Source organism: Manacus candei, unplaced genomic scaffold (genome assembly GCF_025592945.1).
Source record: "Manacus candei isolate 608988 ecotype Guabito, Panama unplaced genomic scaffold, ASM2559294v1 h1tg000076l, whole genome shotgun sequence".
NCBI classification, from domain to species: Eukaryota; Metazoa; Chordata; class Aves; order Passeriformes; family Pipridae; genus Manacus; species Manacus candei.
This window is the reverse complement of record NW_026138124.1, coordinates 6446182-6467389: the sequence shown is the minus strand read 5'-3', so window position 1 is coordinate 6467389 and position 21208 is coordinate 6446182. Positions and strand designations below refer to the sequence as shown.

Below are 21208 nucleotides of genomic sequence, written 5' to 3'. Positions count from 1 at the left end.
TCTCTTAGGGTGAGGCCCTGCTGCAGCTCCTCGTTGGAGAACAGAGAAGATGCTGACAGGTAAATCTGGGAAGTCGTTTTATAGCAGAGAAACCGGATTCCAAGTCATTCAGTGCAAGAATCACTTCCCTGAAAGGCAATTGGCTCCTTCCAGGTGACTAGCAAGCTCCTGGCAACCCCAGACTCCAGCCTCAATGAAATGTTAAGCATTTCAGTGCATTCCCACTTATCCTCCAATGTGTGTAGCTGCCAAAAGCACCCTACGAGCAGCACTGAGAGGGCAAACACCTCAGCCAAAGAGAGAGGCAGACGGCACTTTTTTGGGGAAGGGATTTTAATTCTGCAGCGTGGGGTTCGGGCTCTGGGTCGTTACCAGAGCAGAAAGGAAAAAGCAGTGGGTATCTCTAGCTCAAGAGCCTGTAGTTAAACGAGCCTGGCTGTGCCAGAGGAGCACATACCCTCTGGAGTGGCCGCTGCCAGCTCCTGCATGCAGGAATAACACGAGTGTTATTTTGAGGGCAGGCAGTGGGATCGAATTGCCTCCGCTCCAGAGACCGCTGCTGACCTCTCCGAGGAGCAGTCTGGAAGCAAAGGAGTCTGTCTGCTGTTCACATTTTTTATCTTTTCAAACAAAAAGAAGTTTGCTTCCTATCTCAGCGTTTTATAGTTGTTTGCAACCTCTAAGCATTCCTGGAAGCACTAATTAGTCCTTGCAAGAGCCTGAAAAGAAGACAGCACCGCTCGTATCTCAGTGAGGGGAGCAGGATGGATAAATCTGGTGAAATGTAAAGGCCACAGTGGACATTGGTGCCAGTGGTGGGGCTGGAATGCTCATCCTGCTCAAAAAAAAAATGACGGAGCACCTCCAAAAGCAGGGATGCTGTCACCTATCCCCTCACTAGCGTGCTGGGCTGGCTAAAAAGCTTGGTGAAGTCAGTGGAAAGGCTCCCAGTGACCTAAATGGCTGGGATTTAAAAAATCTCAACTGAGAGCTGGGCACCAGGTCACTGGGTTTGCTCGAAAAGCCCAGTTTTGCAGGAGCAGCATCCCACATTACATCAGCCAGTGCCACAGCCCCTCTGCAGTGGACACCCTATAAATGGCTCAGGGGAAATGTCTCTGCCCCACCAGGCTTACCCATCCATCCCTCTCCATAGGGGGAAGCTCATCCTTCCCTCCAAATCCTCACTTTCAGGCTGAGATGTGGCAGGGGCTCAGCTTTTGGAGGCTCCCACTGGTGGGGAGCAAACCAAGTGTCCCTTGCAGCCACCAATGCACCTCTAAAACGTCCCCTCCCAAAAGCCAGCTGGTGGAAAACCACAGCAATCAGGATTTGTTCAGTGGGGCATCCCACATTCACTACCTGTAGGCAAGGAATAATACCACCTCATTAAAAACGTGCTTTGAGTCTATTATAGTATCTAGGACAAAGTGTTCCCTATTTTGACACTCTAAGATACATTTTATCAGAGTAAGCTCTTCAGAAACACTCACTGACAAAGATATACTTGATTGTAACAGATTCCTTGCTTCCCCCAGCATTTTAGAATGAATTTTTAGCTTTTTCTCCCCCCCTCTCCCCCATCAAGTCAGATGACACGATGCCCCCACGGTCAGATTTGTCATCAGGGCATCCACTGTGACACCTCCCAGCTCCCTCACTCTGCACAATCAACTTGTGTGGAAGGCAAGGACAGTCCAGAGCATCGCTGAGAAAAAACAGTCTCTGAAGCCAGAGAGAACTTGAGAGTGATTCATGGCACTCCCCAGGCACCAAGATTTGTTTTTTGGGGAGGTGTTTGAGATAAACACCTTCTAAAATTAGCAGCTGCCTTTCTGCCAGCTCCAGTGGGCTGGGGCAGCGATAAAGCTCTGGCGTGGCTGAGAGGGTGCAACATTTGGGCACTGATCTGCTGCCCAGCTCATGGCCACTCCTGTCCCACGGGGTCTTCCCAGCCAAGGAAACCCACAACGGCTGCACAGATCCCAAATGGAGAGGTCATTGTCCCAAACAGTTGTACTGCCAACTCCCAGTGATGGGGCAAGTTCATCTGGGGAAAAGCACCTTATCTCAAGGTTGAGAGTAAGTTCCAAGAGCTTTCCATAAAGAAACAGAAACAGATATGACACTGCTCAGATTTCTTAGCTGGGCTGTTCCAAAGATAGTCCTAAACCACGTAAAGCAGCTGGGCAGAAGGACCCTGGCTGACAGGATAAATGGAAGTGGGATGAATGGGTCAGGGACATGCCCCAAACAACACATCTACTTGCTAAAAAGTTAACTGGACCAGAAAATGGTGGGAGTGGGGATGGAAAATGCTAAAATCAAAACACAAAATCCAAAAAGAAAATCATCAGACTCTGCACCAGCTGTGTTTTCCTGTGGACAGACCAACTACAGGGCAAGAAAGCTGCTCCCAATGCCCAGCGAAGTTCTGAGCAACTTTTTCCCAGGTAGTAGAACTGGTTACACTGAACAGCTGAGTGCCGTGCAGGCTCCCTGGGAGAAAACCTGAGCTTAAAGACAGGTCTAGTTTTGGTTTGCATAGAAAACTTGCTGCCTTTCAAAGCCCTGCGTACCCCAGAGCCTTGAAAATGCCCAGCACTTCAGTCTTTTTATCACCACCTATCAGTAGAAAAGATTAAATGCTAATTTGCTGGATACAGAGCAGTGCTCCTCAGCTGCCTTTCTGTTTGCTCACAGCAACTTTCCGTCCTGTTGCTTCTCAGCTAATGCCCAGCTCAAACAGACTTTCAAGGCAAAAGGTCTCGAGCTCTGCACAATTAATTCCCCACTCCCGCACAGCGTCTCGTTTCTCCAAGCCAACACCAGCAAAACTCCACCACGCGATTGTGCGTCAAAAAGAACAAGATAAAAAGCAAAGCTGCCAACTCCGGGTATTTCTGAGCCAGGAAGAAAAGAGCTGATCCTCAAAAGCTGCCAGCTCAAATTGCCTCAGCGCTCTTACAGAGCTGCTCTGAACACCAAACTTTTGGAAAGTTGAGTGGGAACCACCTTGAGTGGGCTGTGCACGCTGCAAAACCCAGAGCTATCAGCGCCAGCAGTGAAGGGAAGGAGAAAAATGCACCCGGCAGGGTTCCTCGCTGCAGACAATGCAAAGCACCTCCCCGGGGGTATTTTAGCATCTCCAACACCATGACCACCCTGCAACTCCTCAGTCACTTCCCCAAAATTACGCCACGAAAGTCAGACCCACAAAAACAGAGCGTGCCCCTCTTTGCTAACAGGCTTTCGAAATCAGCATGGGGTTTGCTCCTAGACTGTCTTTTCCCCACCGAAAGCAGGCAGCCCACGCCCGGAGAAACCTGCCCATCCTCACCTGCCGCAGGTTCTTCAGCAGCTCGGTGGCCTCCTCTTGCTTCCCCTGCTTCACCAGCACCAGCATGTCCTGGATCATGCAGATCCGCCGGTGGTAAGGGGGCAAGCTGCTGCCACCGCCCTTCCCAAACTTCTCGCCGGACTTCACCACGAGGGAAGCGAGGAAGTCCCCTCTTTCCCTGGGGGGCACCTTCTTGCGGTGGTGGGCCGGGGAGCTCTCCCCGGCGCTGCCCGGCTGGCAGCCCTTGGTCTGCTTCGTGCCCATGGTGTGCAACCCCGGCTCCCGCAGCCCTGGGGCTGCATGCAAGGGGGGGGACGGGGCTGGATGGCACGGAGGGGGGGTACAAGGCGGCTGAGGGGCGCACAGGAGGATGGAGGGGATGCACAAGGGGTCGTGGGGTACACAGGGGGGACGCACAAAGGGGTGGGGGACGCCCAGAGGGATGCACAAAGGGGTTTGGGGGGTGAACAGGGGTCGGGGGATGCACAAAGGGTTTAGGGGGGAGGGATGCGCGGAGGGTTCAGAGGATGCACGAAGGGTCCAGGGGGTGCGGGAGCCTAGTAAGGGGGTCGGTGCCCGGCGGCGGGGCGGCTCCGCTCCCGCAGGCGGAGGAGAGGGAGGCTGCGCCCGGCGAAGAGGAGCCGAGCCACGGCCCCGCCGCTCCGCTCCATCGCCGCGGGGAGCCGGGAAGCCGGATCCGAGGAGCTGCTCCTGCGGCTCCGGGCGGCCCCGGGGCGGTGGGAGAGACCGGCGGCGCTCAGCGCTGCAAAGCGGCGGCGGCTCCGCGCAGCCCCCGAGCCCCCCCCGAGCTGCTCTCTCCTCCTCCTCCTCCTCCTCCCGGTGCCGAGGGAGCTCCCCCGGGCAGGGCGGGGGGCGGCGGCCGCGACTTGGGGGCAACTGTTGCTCGGCGGGGGCTCCCCCGGGAGGCGGCTCGGCTCGCCCGGCTGAGGGGTGCACGGAGCGGGGAGAGCCGGGGGAGGAACGGGGGCGGGCACCGGGCACCGAGGCAGGGCTTGCGGAGGAAGCCGGAGCCGGACGGGGCTCTCTTCCTTCCTCCGCCGCCTTCTCGAGCCCAGCGGGGCTGGGGGCTGCTCGCCCCGAGGGGCTGCACCGAACGGGGGCACCGGAGGGAGCTGCCCCGGGTTTGTGTGGCGGGGATGGCGGCGGGGCTCGGCTGCCGGCAGCCCCTCCCCGAGGCAGCGAGGGGCATCCCCGCCGGTGCTTCCCGGGGAGGAGCACGGAGGGATTCCCGCTGGATTCTCGCCCCGGGGGATTTGCAGGCGCTTGGCCGTGCCCGTGCCCCGCAGGGATGTGCTTTGGACAGGACGTGCCTGTCCCCTCCGGGCTCCTCTCCGGGAGAAAGCTCCGCGCAGGGTGATGCCGGGCACTGCCGGCTGCCGAGCCACACCGAGCCGTGCTCCTGCACCCGCTGGCCTCCTCCTTCACCTCCACCCCTGCCTGCGGCCGCTCCGGTGCCCACCTGGAAGTCACTACTTGTGCCCTGCCATCCCCTGCCCCATCCACAGCCCCCCTGCCACCCCATCCCGAGCTTCCAGCCACGCCTTGCACGTGCTGCTCCTTTCCAGCAGCTTCCCATCCAATATTCAGTCACTCCTTATCTTCCAGGCACTCCACTGGCAGGACTTAGGGCACAGATTAAAGCTCCTGGATAAAGCTTATGATGAACAACTCTTTATACAGGCACTGCTCACCGGCTGCAGGAGACAGATTGCTCCAGAAGTGCCTGGGAGGGATAAGGTTTGGACTGATGAGGCCCAGCAGCAGCCTCAGACCCTGTCCCAATGCAAGGGGCTGTTTTCCAACACAGACACGCAGCAAACTCTCCATCCACCCCCACACCTCTGCTTGGCCAGGGTAGAAGACACACCACAGCCACTGTGCAGTGCCCAAGCTGGGAAAGCATCACCTCCTGTGGTAGGAATGAGCTATGGGGGCATTTTGCAACTGTGTTAGAAATAATCCCAAAGCAACACGTGAGAAGTTTCTGCATCCTGTGCAATTGCACATCCATGAACACACAAATGCTGTGTTATGTTGATGCATAAAAGGCAGCTCTCCTCAATCACCAAACAGCTGGAGGCCCATGTAACTGTTCCTAAAAGTCCAAAGGCCAACTCATGTAATGCATTTTTGTACCCAGATCATGAGAACAACACAGACCCCCACTGACTTCACTGGAGTTTGGCCCTGGTTTGCAGAGTCATGCAGCACATGATCCAAAACAGGACCAAACACTGGTGTCTTCCCCCAAAAAAGAGCTCATGACTGCTGTCATGAGCCAAAAACTACACTTCAGTGGTTCAGCCATATCAGGTAAAGTCAGATGAGGAAACACGCAGCCAAATGGTTTGCAGAAACCACAAGTCTGTGTTAACCAAAGGCCTCACCTGGCAGTAAATCTCCCTGGAGAAGCCAGGGAGAGGCAGCCAGTTTGCCAATGTCAACAGGAGGCAGCGGGAAGTGGTACCTGACAGGCCTCCAGCAGCATTTTCCCCTGCAGACTTCATCCCAGGTAGAGCCTCCTCCCTTCGAAAGGATCAGTCCTCTTAGCAGGGTTACGACACATAATGACATTAAAGAAGGGCTTTTGTGACCCTGCAAGATGCTGTGTGGGGTCTGTGTCTGAAAATGCAATTGAAGCAGAGTCATTTCAGACCTGGAGCCCGACACTGTGCCCCAAAATCCGTGGGACAGGACTGGTCACCTCATGTGTTCGTTCTGCACAGGAATAGACGCAGCATTGTCAGTGCTTTCCTGAGCAGCAACTGCAGTATCAGTGCTGCTGGTACACACAGCCTTCCTGCCTAACAGGAGCTAGCAGACGAGGTGCTTCCAGCCCTAAAATCCTCTGCCTGTCCCTGAGTTTCATCTCAGAGCCTGTTCCTTGCTTACATCTGTAAGCCTGTGATACAGCAAGAAGCCAGCGAGGTCAGGTCAGTTCACCTTTCCAACAAAAATATTGAATAATGGAAAAGAAACAGAAAGAGAAACCCCTGCCAGGGCTGAGATCCCCCATTCCCTGCACTCCTCCAGAATTTGAGGCCACAGGGCCTCCTCCAAAGAGACACAGCTCTACAAACAGAGCATCTCATCCAGGATGAAGGGAAAAGCACACACCTCCCTTATGCCAAGAGCCATCACTCATTCCAGGCACATGGAGAACCAAATCCAGCCCATCTCTGATTTTCAACCACTTTAAAAAGGGCTGTTTGTGCCCTTTCCCATGAGTTGGGGCAGCTTTAGCAGCACAGGCTGCAGGACTGACCACGCCAGGAAGGCACAGACATCTCTCCACCTCTTCAGGTCCATCCAGGGGACCACCTCACATTTGTGGGATACCACCATACCTATCCCCTTGGGACTAAAGCTACAAACCCCCTTCCTTCCCCACCTGCTGCCCAGAGGAGAGAGGAGCTTGGCCCACAAGGATCCTGGCCAAGGAGGTGGTTTTGCACAGCAACCATGGCCTGAGTAAATAAATAAAGCCCAACCTTTGCACTCCTGACACTTCTGTCAGCAGGGCAGAGTTCATCAACCTGATCAGACTTACTTATAGCACACAGGACAAAGCCTTGGGGAAAAAAAAGAAGAGACAAAATTGTGGGGTGTGCTCTTGTTACACGAATGCAAAGCAAATACCAAGCACTGCCAGGTTGGAGGAGCTGGATTTATGTTCCCTGTGAGTGGATGCAAAGGAACTGTGACCATTCAGGGCAGCTCAAGAATAACCTCCAGGCTCAGCACTGGTGGCTCAATGGTACAAGATGTGCAGATCCCTCAGCAACGCTCCATCCCAGAGCGTTGTTCACTTCTACACCCTCAAAAGGTCCCATCCAGCTGCAGACCCAACCTTATGGCACCGCTCAGCTTTCATGGACACCCACAGTTTTCCATACACACTCAAAACATGTAAACCAAGCCCACCCAGCAGCAGAAAACCTGAGCCCAGCCCTCGTGTGCTGGGAACTGGGGCTGTCCTGCAGTGCTCTGGGGCTCACTCGGCAGCTCTGACTGATGAAATGTTCTGCTAAACTCATTAGTGGATCCACAGCCAGTGTGCATTTTTTCCTTAGTGCAGATGTGTGCAAACTTCAAATTAGTAGATGTTTGTCTAAGGGGGTTTCTTTTTTTTTTTCTTAAACTCCTTTCATGCTTTTTATGATGTCTAATATTAAGGGCGAGTTAGAAAAATCCGCTGCTTTAAAGGGAAATAACTTCAGACCGTGAAATCGTGAAAGACAACAGTTTCTCCTCCCCCACAAAACTCAGATTTAAGAATGTTCTTGCTTCTACATCAAAAAGAAATTAAAGCTTTTCAGTGCATTCTGCAGAGGCCAGGGAACATCCATACCGTGTGAGTCAATAACCTGATGGAATAAGCTGGTGTGCAGGAAGTCTGACATCAAATACCTGAAAAATGGAGACATTCACCCTCAGTTCCCCAACATCCCAGGTGTGGGGAACCACCACCAAACCACTTGGTACACCTGTAGCATATACATTTGGCTTCAGATTAGTCACAGACAAAACTAACTTCCCACTTCCAGGAAGCACTGACTGGTTTTACTGGAAGTTCACAATCCAGTCACGCTTCTCTCTTCCCAGCCCACCTGTGCTGTCCTCTGCAATGTGCTTTGTAAAGTGCTGGAGCTCCCCCCTCTATCCATGAACTCAGAGGCTTGGATGGGGGAGATTGATTTCATAACTTGCCCTTTCTGATCCCAGGTTTTGCCCAGGACTCCCACCCTGAACTGGAAAATCCACTTGGGACAAGTATGATCCAACGTGGGGTATTCAAAAGAGGGTCTAACCCTGTAGACCTTCATAAGTGGGTATTTTGCAAGAGGGACCAAGCTCAGTTTCTGATCAAACCCTCTTGCTTTGAATGGCAGCACAGGACTTGCCAATTTTTCTTGACTGGGATGGAATTATTAGGATTAATTTTAAATGTCAGCATCAGATTCAGGTTAGTGCTACTCACTCTGTGAAAAGACTAAGCTGACTAAGAGAAACATTACTTTCAAGATGGCATTTAAAGGAATCCCAGAGTTAATGTGATTTTTGCCTCTTACTTTAAAAAAAGCAACCTTACTGTAAGACACCACCAAATCCAACAAGAGGAGAGCAGTCAGTCTCAACAGACAATCTCTGGGGAAGAAGGCCCAATTGAAAAATGTGATTTTAAAAGAACAAAAGGCTATCCACATCCTAAGCTTAATTCAGTTCAGATTTGACAAGGCACAGCAGTGAGACAGAGTTGAAGGGCCTTGTGAAATGCTGCAAGGTGGAATTGCAGATGAACTGAACTCCAGGATAAACGGGGATGAGAAACATTGAATGTACCAAGAGGTGTTTCTAAGGAGAAATGAAAGAATCTCATGTAGAAGCACTTATGTTTCCTCCTGGAAATGAATGAAGTCGTCCCGTATTCACCTTTGAATTAATTCTCCACATTTGGCCTAAGCTACAAAAGGCAGGTGAAAAGAATTAAAAAAAAAAATAAATCCATCTTCATCCCCCAAACCAAGGGAGAACACAACCTGAGCAGCCAGAGAAATATCAGTGCAATGCAGAGGGAAACACCCTCCTCCTGCTCTCCCTTGCTGCCTGAGATCTGTCCTGAACTCCCATTTCATCTGAGTTCATCATCACCCAGGTTGGAGAGGGGCTGGGGATGAGGAAAGCAGGCATGTTCCTCAGGGCTGGCTACCAGGGGAAAAAGCTCCTAAGGCAAGAGCACAGAGCTGCCAAAATCCCCAAACCACAATGTGGAAAGCTTTCTTCTTAATTGTTAATTTGCTGCACCTTATCACGTTCATTACACTGCAACAGCTGCACCTACACAAGTGTTTTTAGAAGAAAAGGATTAGGATTCAAAGCAAATCCCACACCCCTTCCCAGCAATTCTGCTGCCACAGATGGAAATGGGGATTTTTCATGCAACACCCTTGGCCAAACCACTTCACCTCCCAGTGTCCCATTCTTGTCACCAAGCCAGGCTCACAGGGTGCCACCAAAATGTGCTGTCACTCCGTTATCCCACCACCAGCTGCTTTCTTGTGGGGCTTTTAACTTTAAAAAATTTAAATTCCAGCAAAGGCTGCATTCACCTCCCAGGGGTTGCATACTGGGGGATTTGTTGGTTTCGGTTTCTGAGCGGTGGTTGGGGTGTTTTTTGCCACTGACAAGTGTTTAACCACTTAGTCAAATCAGAAGAGCGGAAAAATATTTGTTAGGTACCAGAAGCCTTTCCTCAGTCCAAAGGGATGGTCTGTAGAGGTGTCTGCCTCTGTCACACCCATGGGTGCTGGGAGGATGGACCCCTCTGCCCAAACTTATCCCTCCAGAGCAGAGGGCAGCAGTGTTGACCTTCCCCCACGCTCAGGTATCAAATGTGCATGGGGACTGCTGTCTAGAAACACTTCTACAATCTCATATTTTCCTAATTCAGGTGCTTTCCCCCTGCAGTGCCACCTCTCTCTCTCCTCCCAGATTTCCCATGCAAAATATGTCCAAACTCAAACCCTTAACCCTGAGCAAATACAAAAATACTTAAGCAGCCGGAAGCAATTCATCTTCCCTTCACGTGATGGCTTCAGCTTCTTTCCCACTCAACAGTCTGGATGCCGTGTTTATGAAACCAAAAATGCTGTTTACACACTGTCCAAAAGTTGTTTAGCAAGAGGTTAAAGCTGCCAAACATTTTTCTGGAGTCATCTTGAAAGCTACCCTTTGCTTTCCTTCCAGCAGGATTAAAAAGTCTTGGGCAACTTTCTGCACTTTGGTCTGCAGGGAACCTTGAGATGCTTTAGCAGGAATAAAGATCAGTGAGCATTTTCATGGAGAATTACCTTTTTGTGCTGTGAGGAAAACACTAATTCACATGTGGAACTGGGGGACGAGACTCTGGGAACGTGTTCTTGGATTTTTCCCAAAGATAGCTTCGTGCCACAGTTGTACCCCCTCCCGGGCTCCAGCACCAGATCCACAGTGGGATATGAACACCCAGCAGTGCCAGAGGGGCTGATCCATCCCCAGCCAACCCCACTGCCGATCACTGGGAAGGGGAGCCCCACCAGGATCACACCCAGCCCTCCTGGAGGAGCCTCTGCAGGGAGGGAGAAGCGAGCACAGCACCCGGTCGGAGCCAAGAGCCACAAGTCAGTTTGACTCACGCTCCTGATGGTTTCCAAATGTTTCCCAGAAACCAGCCATGACGTGAAGATGAATGTTTTGGAGGGGCCACCCCCATCCATCGCTGCCACAGCCCAACTCTGAGCATGTTTTGTCTCGGGAAGAGGGTGACTGGTTATTACAGGAGTTTATTGAGTTTTGCATGTGCCAGAGTCCCAGGATGAAGCACTTCTGGGTACCTGCTCTCTAATTCTTGCTCGGCATTAACGCCCCTTTGGAGGAGCAGCTCTGGGGCAATGGATGTGCTGCTGGAAGCCCCAGGCTGAGGTGGCTTCTGGGGACAACGTGGGGCCACGAGGACACAAGCCAAGCTTGCTGGCCCATTTCCCACCACAGGCATTTCCAGCCATCACTGCCCATTCCCAGTTTGAATTTGTGGCCTCCAAAGTTGAAAGTTTTCACATGCAGGAGCACCAACATCTCTCCTCCCTCCCGACCCTCCTGCTCCCTGCTTCCATAACCTAATCCAGGACCCAGAGTTCCACAGTAGAGATCGAGCTGCAGCTGTTTGGCAGCCTCAGCCCTGTCAAATCTGGGTGCCAGAGGCAGGGCAAGAGCGATGCCAGCCTGGTTACCTTCACAAACACACGCAGCCCAGCTCACCATGCCTTTTGCTAGGGGAGGAACAAAAGAACCTCTCTCCACTGGAGCTACTGGGGCTGAGCAGGAGGAGCTGAACTCAGGGCTTGTTTATCAGAAACAAACTGGTACAAATCCTATTTGTGCAAAGCTGCTTAAAACCCTCTCATTCGGAGCCTTTTCGTTTTGCCGGGTGCAGGCGCTGGGCACGTTTGCTGACGAGGGCCAGGGAAAAACAGGTCCACAGCCTGGGTTTGCCATCAGCCCCGGCACCTGAGGGCTGCATTTCAGGCAGGCAAGGCATTTGCAGCTCCCTGGGATTAAAATAATAAATAAATTGTGATTTCTGAGCTCTGTTACCTGCTGCTCAGTGGAGCCTGAAAGGAAGATAGAGGCAGACGGGAGGGGGAGGGCAGCAAATAAATCCTCATAATTTCATCTGCCTTTCGGATTGTGAATGTTCATTGACTGGATGTGTCCTCAGCGAGCTGTGCTGTCATCCCAGGCTTTGGCTAGGATGAAGGGACTGTTTCCAGGGCATTCAAAAAAGCAGAAGATTTGGGCTTAAACTCTCAATTGTTTGGAGATTGCAAACTCCACCATGTGCAGCACAACAGCCTTTAGCTGCAAAATTTTTGCCCTCTTCATTTTAACTTTGCTGAAGCTGAATTATATTCTATTTAGAGAACACAATATTTAGAGGAAAGAGTGGAATGGCATATTTTTCCAAACAGGAACAAGATCCCCAGCATGTATTACACCAAGATCTGGACCTTCCCAAAGTCTGAAGTAATGCCATGGCGCAGCCCCAGCACCTTTCTCATCCTTGAAACTGAAAAGATCTTTCTTTTGAGAAGGAATAAGTAAAATCTTTTTGTGTTTTCAGTTCAAATCTCTCAAGCATGGGCTAAAACTGACCTACATCCAATACTTCCTGTCCACAGAGAGGCTTAAATCACATTTCTTTCCAACTCGGAGTAAAAACTTGGAATTTCAGAAATAATTATAAATCAAAGTCCCCATTCACTTGTGTGAGGAACACTTTCTGATTTTGGAAACACTAATTTTGTTATCAGTTTACTGTGATAAGGTGACCAGATCAAGGCAGCTGGAATCAACTTTACACCATGTATCTCCTTAATAATGCATTTCCTCCTCTCTCTCGGGGATGGTTCCTGGTCTGGCTGGGCTCCAGGGATGGTGCCTTTCTCCAAGTGGACCTAACGAGGTACCTGCCAGGCAGTGCTGGGATAGACCTTGCTGGGAAGCCTCATCCATGGGATTAAATAGGCAATAAAAAAAAAAACCCTTTTGCACCAGCAGCAAGATTCAACCTAATTTCATTGAAATAATCAAATGGTTTTGGCTCATTTCAGAAACACAGTAATGCAAGTCAGGCTGACCCGATCCAGCACGATGTGCTCTCTCAGCACTCCCCTGGCAGAGGACACGGCTGGGTTTAACTGGGACTGTGCCGAGCAACCCTGAGGGCTCGCAGGGTCACAGCTCCCCATCCCCTCCCACCGCGGCAGGGGAGCAGAGCAGCCCAGGGCTTTGCAGAACCACGCCTGATTTTAGATTATAGCAAAGAGATTTAACCAGGCATTAACATCCCGACGCTGCCTCGGGCTGGTTCCCGAGCACGCCCCCAGGTAAGCAGCCCCAATTCCCAGCCCAGTTGCCCAAGACCCCCCATCAGCACAGCAGTGGGTACAGCTCAGGTTTTAACCTCGCTGGTGAGTGCTCCCCTTCCTCTGATCCTCCCCAAAGGGTCAGAAGATTTGATGGAATCACGGATTTTCCCTCTTCCAACCTGGCAGAGAAGCCCAGAGCCGGGTGCTCAGTCCCTGGAGCTCATTCATCTCCACCCTCTCGGCTTGTCCGTATCCAACAGCCCCATTCACTGCCAGAAAGTTAATTAACCAGGGGCGGGTGAAGCCTTTTGCATAAAATACTTGTTTCCCGGGAAGAGGGGGAGGGGGGGACGCAGCTTAAAACATTCCCCGGGATGCCTAAATAATCCAGCCCAGATGGAAAATGCGTTCATAAAAGGAAAATGTTAAATACAAAGCAACTGTGGGGGAATGCAGAAATGCAGACAGGCAGGAATGGAAGGGGAACAGCCACAGCAACACAACTCACGGCCTGCTCGCTGCAGGTGATGCCCAGTCCCTGGAAAGCCAAAATCTGCTCCTCCCAATTTTATTTATTTAAATTCTTTCAACAGCACAACCAGGATTATTTTTCTCGTCGGGGACAAGAGGACGTATGGCAAGAAAATAACAGCACAAACCACTTTGTGAGGGTAAATAGAAGGAAAGAAACTGCAGCTTAAAGAAGAGGAATGGGGTTAGAGGGAGAGGATGCAGGTGGACAGTCCTCTCCCTCCCATAGACAGGAGCACTGTGCTTAGGGCACTTTAGAAAGAAAAAAGAGATGGGCAGATGAGCCACAACCCAAAACATAGACTGAAAACTCAGGGATAATTTAGAAACGGTGTTGAGAAGTGTGGATCTGCTTTCCTTTTACTGTGGGGCTCCTTTTGTGACATTGCTCAGCATCTCAGTGATACCACATGCAAGAAAAAAGTACCACAGGACTCAAAAAACCCACGTTTTTAAATGCAGTAATTGTACTTAGAGCAGTTAAAAGCGACAGCCACCATCACTTAATAATAACATAATAAAAATAACATAGACTGCCACAGAAATCTCCCAGCAGTGGATCAGACCTTCACCTCTGCAGAGGTTCAACACAGAGGCCATGCTCCAAACCCCCTTTCAGTGCTGGGGCTCCTCTGCAGAGCCAACAGAGCAGCATTTTCAGGGCTCTCTGTCATCAGCACAATGATAACAGTGATCACTTCACAGCTCTTCAACACCAGAGCCTCTGCTATTACCAGCTCCCATCAGTGAGACCCTCTGTCCCTGGGACAACCAGTCAGACACTCAGTGGTTTATTTTTGTCAGGGAACAAGCACAAATTAACCCAAAGCCACAAAGAGATTCAGCAAAGAATACAGAAAGCTCATTCAAGCACCAGATGGTAGCAGTCCTGAGCAGACTCTAAGGCCTCTTCCCTGCTTAGTCTTCTCAGCCCTAATCTAGATAAAAGCCCTTGCTTCTTGAGCAAAGAGCTTATTTTCCCCACTAAGAAGATGAGGGTGTTAAATCGTGGAGAGCCAGGGGAGTATTGCTATTTAGAGAAGGTGATGAAACATGTTTCAGATATTGCACTGAACATTGCCAATCTCACCCTCCCTCGTAGCTGGAGGTAAATCACCAGGTGACCTGGGACAGGCTATATCCCCACCAGGAGAGGAGAGCCAAAGCTCTTCAAAGTAACTTCAGTTGGTTCTGACTACAGCTCAGACCCCTGAAATAATGATTTTGCCAATGTGTATTCATATTTTCAGACATTTTAGACCCAGGTTTGTAAGACTCTACAGGACCCAAATGCTACAGTAAGGCCACCTGTAAGCAAATCCCGAGGGTAAAGCCAAGCTTGTGTCTCTTTGGATCACTGAAGGTGATTTCTCTCACTTTGCCCAGAAAAACTGTGGCTGCCCCATCCCTGGAAGTGTTCAAGGCCAGGATGGATGAAGATCTGAGCAACCTGGTCTAGTGGAAGGTGTCCCTGCCCATGGCAATGGGTTGGAACAAGATGATCTCTAAGATCCCTTCCAACCCAAACCATTCTGTGATTTGCAGGGAATGGCATCTGGATTTCCATATGACACCTTCAGAAGGAAGCCTGTGCTTGGATATGTTACCCAAGCAGCACATCTGGCACTGGAAGGTCAACCCACCTATGGACAACAGACACAACAGGCTTCCCTCTGCTGTCATGTGGGAATGCCCTGGCCATAAATAGGAGGGAAAACTCATGAAAGTACAGGGAGATCTCCACTCTCAGGCTGTCAACACAACCAGCCACATTCCTGCTGCTGAGGACAGGAGCAAGGTTTGCCAAGGTTGTCTGGCAGCTGCAGATAAGGGATGAGCAGATGGACGTGGTGTGGTGGATCCTGGGGGGTAGGAGGGGAAAGTTACAGGCCTGGAAGTCTTAAAAGGCACAAGAAGAAAGAGAAATCAAATCAAAGCTAAATGCTGCAGCTCTCCCTCTCACTACAACCTCCAGCGCTGAAATAATCCAGGAGTGCTTTGAATTCCTGCAGAGAGGGCTCTGAACATCTGATTTTGGATTCCAGCCACAGCACTGTGAGCACCAGCAGCATTAACCCCGAGCACAGCGGGAAGCAACGAGCCCTGCCTTTCCTCCTGGCCATCCCAGGGGGGCTTACAGACCTCACCACCCCCCCAAAATCCTTCCAAACACCACCTCTCCTTTAGCAAACATCGATGCAGTGAAGTGGGACTGCCACCCACAACTGCAGCAGCCTCACACCAGTGCTCTTCCTGGGGGGAGCATTGATCCCATCCCAGTCCAGGGCTCTTTCCACCTTCTCAACCATCAGGACAGAGAGGTTTTATCCCTGTTTTGCAGATGAGGACATGAAACAAGAGGCAGACTGGGCATGAGGTGGTCCCCAAAAACCAGGGTTTCTCTCCGATTCACCTGAGTTTGTATCTTTGCCAGAACAGGAGATTTCATAGTTTTTTATTCAAATACCTAAACTGCAGAGGTACAGCCATGCTTTGCTTCAAGTCTGCTTTATCTTAACACACCCCTAGCCCTGTAAAGCATTTCCCAACCAGAAACAGACTTCAATTCTTCATGAACAGCTTTTAGTCTGGCCACAATTTTTGTTGTGCATCATGAATTTTAATAGAAACGCACACAAACCCCAATCCCTCAGCACCAAGACATCGAGGCAGGTGAGGTTTGTACAAGGTGAGACATGATACTGTTTTTTTTTTTTAACACAGTCACAGTAAATGGTTGTGGTGGGTGAGGGAAAGCCCAACAGAGCCACTTCCATCCATGGAAAGGGTAGAGCTGCAGCTTGGAATCCATCTGAGTCAGGTCCTACATTACAGCAGTGCAGCCTGACTTGGGTGCTCCATATCAGCATTTGTCAAAACTATGACAGCCCCCCCCCAAAAAACCCTAAAAGAAACCACTAGGGCTGCCCACTCCCATCTGGCATGCTGCCATTCCCACCCCATCTTTCCATCCATCCACCCAGGAGATAACCCCAATCACCAGCAGTTACCCACTTGTAACAGCATCCCTGGATAAGCAAGGCCAAATGCCCCAAACAGACCCCCAAACCAATACAGAGACATCAAAGATTTTTGGATTAAATGATCTTTCTGGCTCTGCTGAGGGGGTTATTCTCTGTTGTGGCTTTGGTAGCAAATAAATCACTCTGCCTTCCCCTTGCATGAGCCTCAAAAATGCCCCCCTGCCATTCACAGACATCCACCCTGGCACGATGCAGATCCAGATCCCAGCCTTCCCACACGGGACGGATTAGTGATTCACCCTCTGGTTTCAGCACCTCTGGCAGCCCAAGAAATTAAATTAAACTCCTCTAACACATCCTTGGCATCTTCTCCCAGAAGGTTAAAGCAAACAAACAAATCCCAGTGCTTTCATTTGCCAGAAGGAAAAGCAATCCCTGCTAACACTCGGCGGGGAGAAGTTTGGCTGATGAGTTGGATGGACAGTCAGCCCAGTGGAGGGCTTCCCATTTCCAGGAATGGGCTCCCTCACAGCCATGCTGAAGGCTGCAGCCTTACTGGCAGCTTTCTGCAACAGCAGAAACCCCACAGCTCTGTGGCTGGAGGTGACCTGTTTTGGGGAAACGAGCAGAATGATGCCCAGAGCACCCTCTCCCCACAGAGAGAGCAGCAGGGATGTTTCCCAAAATCTCTTGGCAAGGTACCATCTGTTTTTGCAGTCAATGGCACACTTATGGGCAAGGCTGAGTGTCACATGACACGAGGCTGGGAGGAGGAGGAGGCAGCAGCATTACCAGCAATACTAAAAGCCCCAGAAGAAGACCCCAACAGAGAGACCACTCCAGCAGGCACCCGGTGGCTCTCCTGGGCTGTCCCAGCCAGCTCTTGGAAACTCTGTGCTTCCAACAACATGAACATCTGCGAGCTGCTCTCAGGAAATTTGGCTAAAAATAGCAGACATGCTATCCTCAAGAGTCACAAACTTTTGACCCTCCTGAGGTCACACCATGAGACTCACATGGAGAACACTCGTAACATCACACACCTACTGCTCAAAGTAGGTTATAAACCACACATGGAAGGACTCAGTGCTACCAGAAATGTTGGATTCAGCAAGTTTCTGTTGCCCATGATCTGAAACACCGACCCTGTTCATACACAGCAGCTCAGGCCACCAAGCAAACCTTCACCAGGCCTGTTCCCATCTCTGTCAGCTCCCAAAGGCTAATGGTCCCCACACCTGGGTAAAGACCACTGGGTTCTAATCTGATGATCAAGAAATTCCCGTGGCAGCCAGATCTGCACAGCATCAGAAGGCCTGAGGGAACTTAGGGCTTTGGGAGAGTTCAGTGGAGATGCCAGCAGCAGATGGCAGGTATAGGGAGAAGCCCCTCACCTTCAGCAGCAGGGCTGCCAGCACCCACCCTGCACAGCCTGCTGCTCCTCCCAGGGAGCATCCCCATGTCCTCCCATCCCATCCAGGAATGGCAGCCTGGACTCTATTCTTGGGCAGCTATAAACCTTAGCTCACATTTATCTCTATCTGCTGCTGCAATGCCACAAATGACTCGAGGGCGGGTGTTGATGCTGCAGTAGCCCAGGGTGTGTTCAGTGCATGCTCACACTCAGCCCTCCAGTTTTCAGCAGATCTGCTCAGATCCCAGTTGTCAACCACACAGAAGTGCTTCTCTAAGTATTTTGATTTTGTCAGGGCAACCGTTCTAGGGGGCCATTATGTGCCCCTGCATATTCAGCTACCCCAGTCAAGCAGAAGCAGGCAAGTCCTGGCATGCTGGGCTCCAACAAGCCCTGGGCTCTGGGAGACTCCTTCCTCCTGCCAGTCACCTCCAACACAGCAGCTTTCAAGCTGCTCTGACTGACACCAGGGTCCCTGCCGGCCTCCAGCTGTGCCCAGGCTTTGAGGAGATGACGGGTACCTTGTGTGCCAGGGCACGGCTTCCCCTGTGCCACAGCCACTTGTTTGTTCCACACACGGACAGTCAATGCCCGGGGGAGAGAGATTTCCTTCTGAAAAACTGCTTTGTGTCGGTCTACATCCCTTCTGCACACAAAATGCTGGGGAGTCAGCAACCCTGCATGGTGCTCCAGCGATGGCAGAGCATCCTCATGCGAGTGACATTCCCGGGGCAGGCACTCCTGGGAGATTTCCCATGATTAAGGCTTCCTGTATTCCTACAAACCATTTTATTCATGCACAATGGAGTGTCATAAATAATGACGAGCAGGCTGTGCTCCCAGAGCACAGGGTGCAGCACAGTGTGCCAGGAGTTTGCCTCACTCCCTAAGAGCCAGAGGGAACCACGCACACAGCATCTTCATTCAAAAGCAGAGGGAGAAAGGAGAAGAGTTCCCTCATCCACCAGGGCCAGGAAACACAGAACTGTGGCTTTATTTGAAGTAGGAGACTGGGGAAAAGCTCAGATCCTCAAGAGAACAATTAGGTGACTAATTCCCACTGCCTTCAGGGCAAAGTTAGGCACGGGAGCTGGGTCCTGGTCAAGATGTACTAATGTCTTGCTGCCATCAGGGATCTGAGGCACAGACCTGGAAACACCATCTCTTTCCTCCCAGTATCACCCCGATGTTAATTATGAATTAAGACAGACCCTGTGTGTGACAACCAGCACCAGCATCAGACCTGGGGGCTGAGGTTTACAATTGTCACAACAGAGAAAAGCAAATCCTATGGAATTCCTTCTTTAATCAAAAGCAGGAAAAGGTTTGTCTAATTGCTTTGACCCTTGCTCAGTAAACCTTCTTCTCACCAGGCTGGGCTTCCGTGGGTGAGATCCACAAGCCCAATTTATTCCTTACAAGTTTCCTGCTCTTCCTTTTCCCCGCCCGGAAGCAAGACCTGGGAAAAACAAACTCATTCTCCAGACTTTCCACAAGCAACTGCAGATGTGGAATGTTTGTAATTACAAGTGCATCCACCGCCTCGGATGCTGCTCAGAGGGACACCACGTGCCTGCTGCTAAGTGAGTGCTAAGGCTGGGTTTGTTTATTGGAAATACAGATGGAGGGAAAGACACAAGGCATTTTGTCGGGTAAGTGTTTCGGCACAGTGTGGTCTCCTGCTGTGCTGGGAGGCAGTGGGGGGCACGATGGAGAGCAGGGATGCAGGAGGGAGCACCAGAGCCCCCCCAGACACGCAGGTCTCCCTGTGCCGGCTGGGAATGCCTCTCCCATGGGGAGATCTCACAGCTCTCCCTATCCCCACCGGCACCTCAGCTGGGTCTGCTACAAGAGGGCCTGCCAAGGGACACGGCCTCAGCTAGGAGCTATAGATAAAGTCAACCTCGCTGGAAAATCCCTGTTTTCACTCCTACACCTGCGCTCAGCACACAAAACCTGAGCACCGACCAAGTCCAAACAGCACCTGAAGTGAGAGACCACTGGGGAATATCGTGGGGGGGGGGGAAAGGCTGGAAAACTGCTGCCGTTCACTCAATTTTTCATCCCTTCCTAAACCGATACCCGCTAATTTAGGGGGTCCACAACATCGGACAAGGGGAAGGAGGGCAGCGGCCGCTCAGATGTGACACAACCCAACAGGAACAGACCCCAGCCCGCAGCAGCCTCACGCAGGGATGCCCCGCACACACCCCTCGGGGGAGCCTTTCCCGGCTCCATCGGCTCCTGTCGGCGCCTTCAGGCCGAGCTCCTGCCGCCACCTCGCGGTGCTGCGGGGGCAGAGCGGGGATAACCCCGAACAGCCCTTCCATCAGCAGGGATAACCCCGAACACAGCCCTCCATCCGCGGGGATAACCCCGAACACAGCCCTCCATCCGCGGGGATAACCCCGAACACAGCCCTCCATCCGCGGGGATAACCCCGAACACAGCCCTCCATCCGCGGGGATAACCCCGAACACAGCCCTCCATCCGCGGGGATAACCCCGAACACAGCCCTCCATCCGCGGGGATAACCCCGAACACAGCCCTCCATCCGCGGGGATAACCCCGAACACAGCCCTCCATCCGCGGGGATAACCCCGAACACAGCCCTCCATCCGCGGGGATATCCCCGAACAGCCCTTCCATCCGCGGGGATATCCCCGAACAGCCCTTCCATCCGCAGGGATAACCCCCAACACGGCCCTTCCATCAGCGGGGATAACCCCGAACACGGCCCCTCCGGCCCCGGGGGCACCCTAAACACAGCCCCTCTGGCCACAGGGGTACCCCAAATACAGCCCCTCCATCCGCGGGGATACCCCTCCTTGGGGCTCCCCCTCCAGCCCCTCCCTCCGCAGGACTCCCTCAACTCCAGGTTCCCCGCTCCAGCCCCCACGTCCTCCGGGCTCCCTCTTCCAGCCCCGAGACCACTCCGGGCTCTCCTTCCAGCCCCTCTGTCCTCAGGGCTCCCCTCACTCCGGGCTCCCCTTTCCAGCCCCCCTTCCCCGCTGACAGTTCTCAACTCGCCTCAGTTCTCCCTTGCGGGAGGCTCAGGCTTCTTTTCCTGACCCAGATCAGTGCTGGGTTTCTCCTTGTTTCTAAGCATTTTCAGGTCACCTGCATTGCCTGTGAGAGGATTTCCTTGGAAATCTGCACTTTCAAGCTGTTTCCCTCCTCCCTGAGCCTTAAGGAATCCCCCTCCAGGCTCTGAGGGGGATGAGGCTCAAGTTTAGGGCACATCCAGCCACCCTCGTTTGCTCTGAGGCCCCTGACAATGGTCTCCTTATCCTCCCCTCACTACAGTGCCCCCCGAGCCCACTGACCACAGTCTCCTAAACCCCCCGAAACTCAGTTTTGCCCCACAACAGCAAATACACTGCTGGAGTCACCCCTGCAGCCCCCCACACCCACAGGGACTCACCAGGGCCGGAGGAATCCAGCAGCTCCAGTGCAGCCTGTTCACTTCCATCACACCCAAACCATGAATTTACTGCTTAAAATACCTCTT

General features: G+C 52.0%; 1 protein-coding gene across 3 annotated transcripts in view; it reads right to left on the bottom strand.

Annotated features, from left to right (window-relative positions):
• Positions 1-4267, bottom strand: part of LRRC75A (leucine rich repeat containing 75A) — a 70957-nt gene extending 66690 nt beyond the window's left edge. For 2 of the 3 annotated variants that reach the window (XM_051809731.1, XM_051809730.1), the window contains exon 1: positions 3341-4267. In XM_051809731.1, the coding sequence (XP_051665691.1) occupies positions 3341-3604 (264 nt within the window). In that variant the 5' untranslated portion in view covers positions 3605-4267. The remainder of the gene's footprint in view (positions 1-3340) is intronic. The other variant, XM_051809732.1, reaches the window with a different exon arrangement.
• Between the last annotated feature and the right edge of the window lie 16941 nt (positions 4268-21208).